Source organism: Triticum aestivum, chromosome 7B (assembly GCF_018294505.1).
Source record: "Triticum aestivum cultivar Chinese Spring chromosome 7B, IWGSC CS RefSeq v2.1, whole genome shotgun sequence".
NCBI classification, from domain to species: Eukaryota; Viridiplantae; Streptophyta; class Magnoliopsida; order Poales; family Poaceae; genus Triticum; species Triticum aestivum.
The window spans coordinates 55,083,015-55,091,951 of NC_057813.1; the positions used below are offsets into that span (position 1 = coordinate 55,083,015).

Consider the following 8,937-nt stretch of genomic DNA (forward strand, 5'->3'; position numbering starts at 1 on the left):
ATTCTTGCTGATATTCATCAAATCCGATGTCAAAATTAAACAGATCATCACCAACATACTCATCATTCCCGCTTGTACCATCTACATCTCCCTGTAAATTAATGCATTAAACCATTTATGTCAGTCAGTTATTATTTTAATATGTAATAATGTAGTTATGTAAGTTTGAAAACTTACTTTGCTGGAGCTGTCATCATGAGATGGATCAACGTGCGATTTGTCACTTTCATCGTCCACAATATTCCTCACAAAGTCCCCGTCCTCGTCCATCTGCCCGCATTGCAAAAAAAACATGTAAGCGCTAATATGGTTATTATGTCATTTCTTCTCTGATTTTATTTATGACATACCCGGTGTGCACTTTCGGCAAATGAATCATCTATATCCATATCATCATCATCATCGCCATGTCGCTGCATGATGCAAAAAATTATGAAAATTTCCGTGTGGTCTACCATATTTATTGTTTTTATCAACCTTGATCACACTTACATTACCACTATAAGATTCATCCAAATCATGTAGTTCTCCTCAGCAGGTTCATCCATATTCAGTGACGAGGTTTCGTTGTCCTCGTCGTAATCATTGCCATCATAATCGCCCTCCTCCTCTAACTATACATAGTTAAAAAAAATTGTACGATCAATCAAACACCGTGTAACATCATCCCTAAAACAATTATTTCATCAAGCACAATGTTGTCTCTAACCAACCTCTTGCACGGCGGCCAGGATTTCAGCCGGATCCATTTCTTCCGATGACGGCCTGACGTTGCTGGCCGGCGGAGGCAGGTGTCGACGGCGTGAGGACGACGGCTGGTCGTAGCAGGCGTACTGTGCGGAGGGAGGCGGCGACGTAGATCGTGGGTGGGCGGCCATCTGGGCGACGGGAATGGAACGCGGCGGCAGCGGCAACGGAGCCTGGGCAGGCGCGGCGGCAGTGGTAACGGCGCCGGGGCACACGCGGCGGCCTGTTTGGGCGGCGACCCGGGCGACGGCGACTTAGCGCAGACGGGGGCCGACGTGGAGACGGCGTGGATGCGTTAGGGTTCTGGGTTGTGTCTTTTTTTTTCCTCGAACAACTGTCGACGCCAACGTCGAGACGTGCGGGCGTACGACTGCGACGTACGGCGACGGGTGCGGGTACGCGGGCGGGCGTACGTACAGCGACGGGTGCAGCGTATGCGGGCGTATGCCGTCGCGCGCGGACGTACGGCGTCGGGTGGGTATTCCTATACCTAATGTGAAATTACCATACTATCCACTATACGTTTTAGGGGGGTTGTACCGAAGCACTCCCCAATATCAAAACGTTAGGGACAGGTGCCCGATTTGTCGAAGCAACTAGTACTCTCTCTATCTCAAAATATAAGATGTATTCTGGTCCAATTTACATGCTGAACAATGGATGGGACCAATGAACATGGGAACTCGAGATGCGAGATCATCGTTGCTTTATAATATAAAGCGGGGGGCAACACTTTTTTTAGATGCCAGACTCATCTCTGATAGCAGACATGGGTAGTTGTAAATTAGAAGGGGAGGACATAGAAGCCGATGGCGTGGAGGTAGTCTCCGGCGCGGCCGAACATGCCGACGACGCTGCCGTTGTTGAGCACGGGCAGGCTGTAGTGCGTGCTGTCCACCGCGTGCCCGAACGGGCCGTAGGTGGCCTGGTTGGTCACAAACTTGATGGAGGTGATGCAGTGCTCGATCTCCTTGAGCTTGAACGGACCCACCGACCAGTCGACTTGAGTTATGTACTCCGACGGCCCCAGGGTGATCTGCACGACGTACATACATACAAGTATGTGTATCAGACCAAGAAAAGAAACAGGAGTGACAAGAAGTGCCCTGGATCGCTCGCTCACCGTGTCCGGGTCTTCCTTTTCCCCTCCGGCGCCGCCCCAGGGCCCGGCGGTGTGCAGCTGCTTGTCCTTGTCCATGTAGGTGAAGCCGACGGAGTCGAGGACCTTGCCCCAGCGGATGGTGATGCTCTCCAGCCGTTGCGGCGCCACCGTGATGTCGTGGGCGACCCCGTCATCGCCGCCCCACGTCCCCAGCTTCACCACCGGGCTCGGGCTCTGGCTCTGGCTCTGCACGCACATACAAAACGACCAGCCGCCATGAGTCCTCCTGTGAAGATAGATAGCACAGCATGGAGCTTGCTTTTTTATCTTTAAACGGAACACAGCATGGAGCTCAGCTCACGCATGAGAGAGTAGCCAGGACTAGGACAGACCATTTCGGTAGCTCTCGCGCGGCCGCACAACGAAGCACCAATAGAGAGTTGAGCTGATCAGGCAGCACTTGAGTGAATTTTATATGCAACGAAAAACAGGAGAGTAGTAGTTGGTTTGGGCGGACGCGCAGCCTCCACGCCTCCTCCGACTCATGCTTGCATGTGTATCCTGCTCGCGGCTACTTCGATTTATGAGGATTTAGTGTGCAGTTTAATTTGTTGGACAAAGAATTTAGTGCCGACTCTGACGTTTTTGTCACGTTGCTTAATTACCTAAGTACTCCCTAAAAAAACTAATAGTTAGCCTCAACCCGAAAAAAGAAAAACTACATACTAGCCTCCAAAATGGTGGGGCCTAATTTTTTTAAACACATTACAGACGCAAACACTCATTTTTTTTTGAGAACACGCAAACGTTCATATAAACGCGCATACACTCACCCTAGGGCGGAGGGAGCTCCCGGCGACTCTGGGCACTTGCCCGGGCTCGCTGCATGCGCGACGCCGTAGGACGTCCTGTCACAGCTGGCAAAATCCACACCGACGGTTATGGTTTCCGGGCAAAACTGTGTTGGGCTACGTTCAGTGTTGGGCTTCGTGTAAGCACCTGGACCTAGGAAATAGGAAGAGCCGAGCGAGAGAAACGAATGTGGTTTACTCGACAACGAGCGCTCCACGCCTCCACCTGCCTGTTCGGTTGTTCGTCTTTGCCGCACCCGGTTGGGAGTGGAGCGGACGCCCAACCGCCATCGCGGACGCTGAGACAGACTAGCGGCAAGAAGCGAGGCTGGGCGTGCCGGCGGCGGCGGGGAAGCGACTGGCTCCTAGACTACTTGTCTTCTTCTTTGTGATTAGGTAAAAATTGCAAACAAATCTGGCCATCCGGTTCATAGACACTTAGGGCTTTAATTTTGAGGACAGTGTACGGGAAATTATCCATTGAGAACGATCACGACTTCCTGATCCTACTGTTTGATTTAGAATCTTTTTTTAGATAGTTGACGATAAGGATGTTATTTGAAATTTTTACTGCAATCAAAAAGGGAAAGGGCATTTGCCTTGTGATTTTCTTTAGCACACTATTAATATGTTTCGACTGATAATCTATATTCTTGCAAGCTCTCTATTTTGAATATATTCACCAATCACACCACTTAATTTATGTGAATTACAAACCCATGTTTTACATTATATTGTCTTCTATGTTGTTTGGACGATATCTCTAGCAATATGAGTTTGGTTCTATGCATGGCCTAGTTCTGTGACTTCTGTTGTCAAGTCACAACGTTATTTACGTCTACAAAAATGGATGTTGATATTTTATTTCACTTCAAAATTATACTTGTATTTTACTTCATTATTAATGTCGATTAGTCATTCAGAAGTTTGGCGCTATGTTATATCATGTGTATTCAAACGTCAGTTATTTAGGCGATTTCAAAATCAGACATTTACGAGCAAGTTCGCCCAGGCTTCACAAAATTTCTGCCTTCGCCACTACCCCTATGAACGCACACACGCACATCCTACCCCTATGAGCACCTCTGAGAGGTTGAGCCGGCATATCATCTTGAGATTTTACGAAGTCACCATATGCGCCTTGTAGTCGACGGGAACGTCTCCACCCACTGAAAGCGTATCGCTAGAAATTCTGAAATAAATCCAGGAAAAATGCGAGCACCAGGATTTGAACCCTGATGAGCTGGGGATACCACTGTCCACCTAACCATCTCAACCACAGGTTGATTCGCGGTGGGGCCTAAATTTGAAACCACACTACGTAGCTACTGCCGGGCCTTACCTTCATGTCGCACCCAAAAGAAAACCTTTCGTTTCGAGATATTTTTCTCGTATTTTTATTTATGTATTTCCTAGTGAAGACTTTCATGAAAGCGTGGCCTGTTTCATGCAAGCACACTCATTTGACCTAGCGCCGCCCCTTAAATCTGTAGCATTGACCAATTTGTGTCAACGGAGGGGATGGTAGCAGCCGTGGGGCTGTGGCATTAGGTTATTCATAGTGGGGAGTATCATGTATTAGTATCATGCATATGATACTATCTCCATAATGCATAGTATCGTAAATTATGATCAAGATAGTATCATATATCATCTTATTTATTGTCATGCATGACACATAGTAGCATAACATTTATTGTCATGCATAAGACCAACGAAGTGAAGGTGCGGTCTCCGGTGAGGAAGAGTAGAACACGGGAGACGGATCGGCCCACATGGTATACCAGGCCCCGCTGCCTCTTGTGGTCCATCACCGATGGACGTGAGGTCCACGAGGGAAATGGTGGCGCCTTTGCTGTCGTCATCCCACCGGGCCGTCTGATGGTTCGTCGGCGGCGCGTAGGAGGCGCAGCTAGCTATGTTCTCCTCCACGATCACCTGCAACTACGCCTCTGCTGCTGCCGCTTCCTGCCAAGCGGCGGCTTGAGCTCGGACAACATGGTAGATGGCATGCTGCTCCCCGACGGAATTTTAGTTCGCCGCGGTCATGGCTGCCACGGCCTCCTCGCTCGCACGCTCGCCATAGATCTGGCCCGCCACCAGCCGGTGTTGCTCCAGGAGGAACAAGTTGTACCGCTGTTCCTCCTGCGCCTGCTTGAACACGGACAAAGACGCCGCCGTAGGCTGCACCTCCATCATGGCGGCGTTGAACTGCGCCTGTGACTGCTCCATGGGAAGCCGGTGTGCACAAAAGGCGAGGGCGCCAGGGCGGAGTCGTCGGAGCCCGTCTCCATCGTGGTGTCGTCCTCGTCGCCGGAGACCTCGGGCAAGCTGGCCGTCAAGCCGGCCTCGATTTGCATGGCACAACGGCTATGCCAGGCGGCGGCAAGGGCGGCCACCGCGTGCTTCATCTCTGGCGGCAGACTGTCCAATGGTGCTTTCCTGCTGGCGGTCATGACAGATGCGGTGCAAGGGAGGAGGATGTGGAGGGGCTGGTGTTCTGGTCAGGGCTAGACCAAAAGTTTGTAGCTCGTGAGCTTAATGGGCACTTGATAATCCGGCTCGGTAAGCTCGTGGCTCGCTTCTTAATGAACAGAGCCAATCATCGATTTCAGCTCGTTAAGCTTAACGAGGTTAATGAACGAGCTAACGAGTTTCACGAGTAGCTCGTTACAAACAACACAACACATATTTTCATCTTACGTGATAAAATTTTGGTAGCACCTCATCCCATCTATTCAGTCTAATCTACATAGGAGACAACAAACTAGTGCATTCTCCTTTGTAGGCACCATCTTTCTTCTTAAAAACCACATCTAAACACTCATCTTGTAGACCGTAAACACATCAGAATCTGTTAACGAACGCGCACGAGCTTAACGAGCTTCAAATGAATCGAGCCGAGCAAGGTTTTTTGCTCGTTAATCTTAACGATCTGAGTCTTAACGAGCACGAGCTTAATGAGTCGAGCAGCTCGTTAATCCACCCTAGTTGTGGTGTGGAGTTAGCCGGGTGTGGCCAATTTTATATAGCGGATTCCAGTGGGGCCAAACCTCCGGGTGCGTCAATGTGCGGTGCCAGAGTGGATTTCTCGGCCGGTGAGCTTGCTTAATGGCGGCAGATGGATGAAAAACGACATTGAACGGGCGCGGTAGATATCCTTCTCGTCCCGTCCAGTCACGCGTCTCCGACATTGAACAGGTGCGGACACCGGAGACGTGTCACTGGCGGTGCCCTCGGTCGACGTGCCGCTTCGATGGCGGAGGCAGTGAGAGGTCGCATCCACCCTGAGCCGTCTTCAATGTTGAGTGGCGCGCTCTACAGCGGCATGAATGTGGGCAGCTGGTGCCGGCAGGGAGCGCGCGCGGGAGGGTGGAGTGGTTTTTGGTGGGCCAAGGCAGTCAGAAAGCGGGCTTGGGATCGGTCCGGACTCCCGCAAACCTGACCCACGTTTATCTTTGGTTTGCAGGAGAAATCGTGTTTGGACCGTTCCGCGGACCAATACATGTCGGCTTGGATGACTTCCACGGTCCGGACAACACGGTCCGGATGGTTGCGGGAGGTTTATGGATCCGCCTTGAAGTGCCCTCATAGTATGGAGTGTTTCTCATTTCCTCTTATATTTCAGTTTCCCAAAATGCCCATGAACCTACGAAAGTTTGTATTTTCAGAGAAGACACAAGTTTAGACCTTATTTTGAGCAGTTGTGCCAGAAGATAAATTATTGGAATAGGAGCACGTGATAGGGGAAGTAGGGATCTCGTCATCAGCTCTGCCGACCCCTCTGGTTCACCGCCAAGTGGTATACAATTCGTCCATGGTTGACAAGATGGAAATCCTCGGCACTCCCACAGCTTCGTTGAGCAATGGTAGTGCTTCAGGGCATCTCCAGCCGTTGGCCCCCTAGGGGGCGTCTAAAAGCGCCGCCTGGGGGTGAGCCGGCGCAAAAAATGGTCCTGGGGGCGAGTCGGTCTCCAGCCGTCGGCCCTCACGGCCGCCCCCAAACGCGTATTAAAAAAAAGAAGGGCTGTTCGGCGAAGTTATGATAAAAAGTAGTTAAATTTCGGCTAAACATGGCAAATTTCGGTGAAATTCACGCATTTTCGTTACATTAACCTAATCTAAAAAAGAAAGGGGCTGAAGTCGTCGCCGCCATCGTCGTCGGCGGCCTTCTCCTCCTTGACGCGGGCGCCCCTGCTGGACCCGGCGTCGCCATGGCGGACTGGCGGCGGCGCATCGTCGTCGTTGTCGTCGCTGCCGCATAGGACGACGACCCCGTCTTCATCGCGGCCGCGTCGGCGCTCCTCGAAGCGGCGCAGGGCGGCGCGCTGGCGCTCCGTCACCTTCTCCCGGCGCGCCTTCTCCATCGCAATGGAGTCCTGGCGCGCCCATTCTAGGGCCGCGTCGTCGTCGTCGAACTCCGCCTTCACCGGCGCCAGCCCCGGCTCCGTCTTCACCGGCGCCAGCCCCAGCTCCGTCTTTGGCTTAACGAAGCGCGGAGGAGCCGACGAAGAGGAGGCGCGCCGGCCGCCCTCGTTGATGACGATGCCGGCGCTGCGAGTGAGGAATCAACGGCAAGGCTGACCGGCGGCAGCCTTGCCATTGATTCCCCGCGGGAACCGAGGCCGTTGGGGGAAGACGAGGCGCCGAGTCGCTGACGCGGCTGGTCCGCGTCTTTTTCGCGCCAAAACAGCTCGCCCCGACGCCCCCGGGCGCCCCCAGCGCGCCGGGTTCAGGCTGGGTCCGCCGGCGCTGTTTTCGGCCCAAGCCGGCGAAAATCGGACTCCTGGGGGCACGACTGGGCCGTTTTTTCGACGCCGGCGCGAAAAAATCGCCTGGGGAGGCCTTCCTGGGGGCGCGGCTGGAGATGCCCTCAGTCGACAATGTCAACCCTCCAAATGGACCGCCTTCTTTGAAACATACTCCCTCCGTTCCTAAATATTTGTTTTTTTAAAGATTTCAACAAGTGACTATATACGAAGCAAAATAAGTGAATCTATACTCTAAAATATGTATATATACATCCGTATGTGGTAGTCTATTTAAAATCTCTAGAAAAACAAATATTTAGGAACAGAGGGAGTAAAACTTAACTGGCTTCTGATGACACGCGGAAGTTACTAATGAATTAATATCTGCGGACAAGGAAGCACCAGAACAAGTCACGCGAGCCTAGCTATCCGGTGTCAATTCAAAGAAAAGCTGTAAGCTGGACACTTCCACTGATTCCAAGATGACTGAGCACTCTAAGGTTGTTAGCGATATCAGGGGCTTGTTGCATCTGGGAGCTGTCCCCAGAGACAAATGGCGGTAACAATAGTCCGACACTGGAGACTTGCAATAGAGTTGCTGATGACACATCAAAGCCTGTTGATCGAATAGAATGGTGCATCTTCTTTATCGAAAATGTCACCTTGGTCAGGCCCTCCGAGCGAGTGTGTTCGGTTCCCTCCTTGCATAGTACGTATTCCATGGGGACTTCAGGTATATCACACTTAAACATATCCATCACACTTAGAAGATTCCATATTCGAGACTAAGTTAGGAAAAATTACCAAGCCCCGACTGGCAACAATTACAGTCTAATATGAACAACACCACTATAAACTCCAGCAAAATGGGAGAGACACTTCAAAAATACTGCTACTAATTAGAAACAGTTAAGAGGACGCCATACTGATGGTTTTAACTAATAACTAGAGCAGTAACCTGAACTGAGGTACCCATAAGAGAACAGGACGTTTAGTATGATTACCTTAATGTAGATCGAACAACTTAGAATCTTTGTTCTTCAATGCCTGGACCGATTCCCATTGAAGAACTCAATCTGAGGTTGGAACACCAAGATATCAGACTTCTGAAGTACATCCATTGTATGGAAGCCCATCCCCTATCACACAGTACTCCCTTTGACCTGTAGAGTTTAGTCTGTTCATATCAAATATCAGCCAACCTTTGCTAACTGGAAATCCATGGATGGACACACTCAGATGACTGAGACCATCCTAAAATCGAAGGGCGCCGTTCTCTTCGGTATGAGTATCGCCATTTACTGTGCACAATAACATGATAGAGTACTGAACAAATGCGATAATATATAATGACAACTTCATAACTGAGTAACTGGGTAGACTCTCCGGAGAAAGACCAAGATGAAATATGCATTTGCAGTAAAAAATGTGTACCTAACACAAAATTACATGCATATGCTAATTCACAAGGTAACAACTATTAGGT

General features: G+C 50.5%; 1 protein-coding gene across 1 annotated transcript; it reads right to left on the reverse strand.

Moving 5' to 3' along the window:
• Window positions 1-1,358: 1,358 nt before the first annotated feature.
• LOC123160400 (protein GOS9) lies at window positions 1,359-2,379 on the reverse strand. Its single transcript, XM_044578223.1, has 3 exons — window positions 2,242-2,379; window positions 1,871-2,095; window positions 1,359-1,783 (listed from the first exon to the last, which is right to left on the reverse strand). Exons 1-3 carry the CDS (start codon window positions 2,242-2,244, stop codon window positions 1,532-1,534), a joined length of 480 nt encoding a protein of 159 aa, XP_044434158.1. The 5' UTR covers window positions 2,245-2,379; the 3' UTR covers window positions 1,359-1,531.
• Between the last annotated feature and the right edge of the window lie 6,558 nt (window positions 2,380-8,937).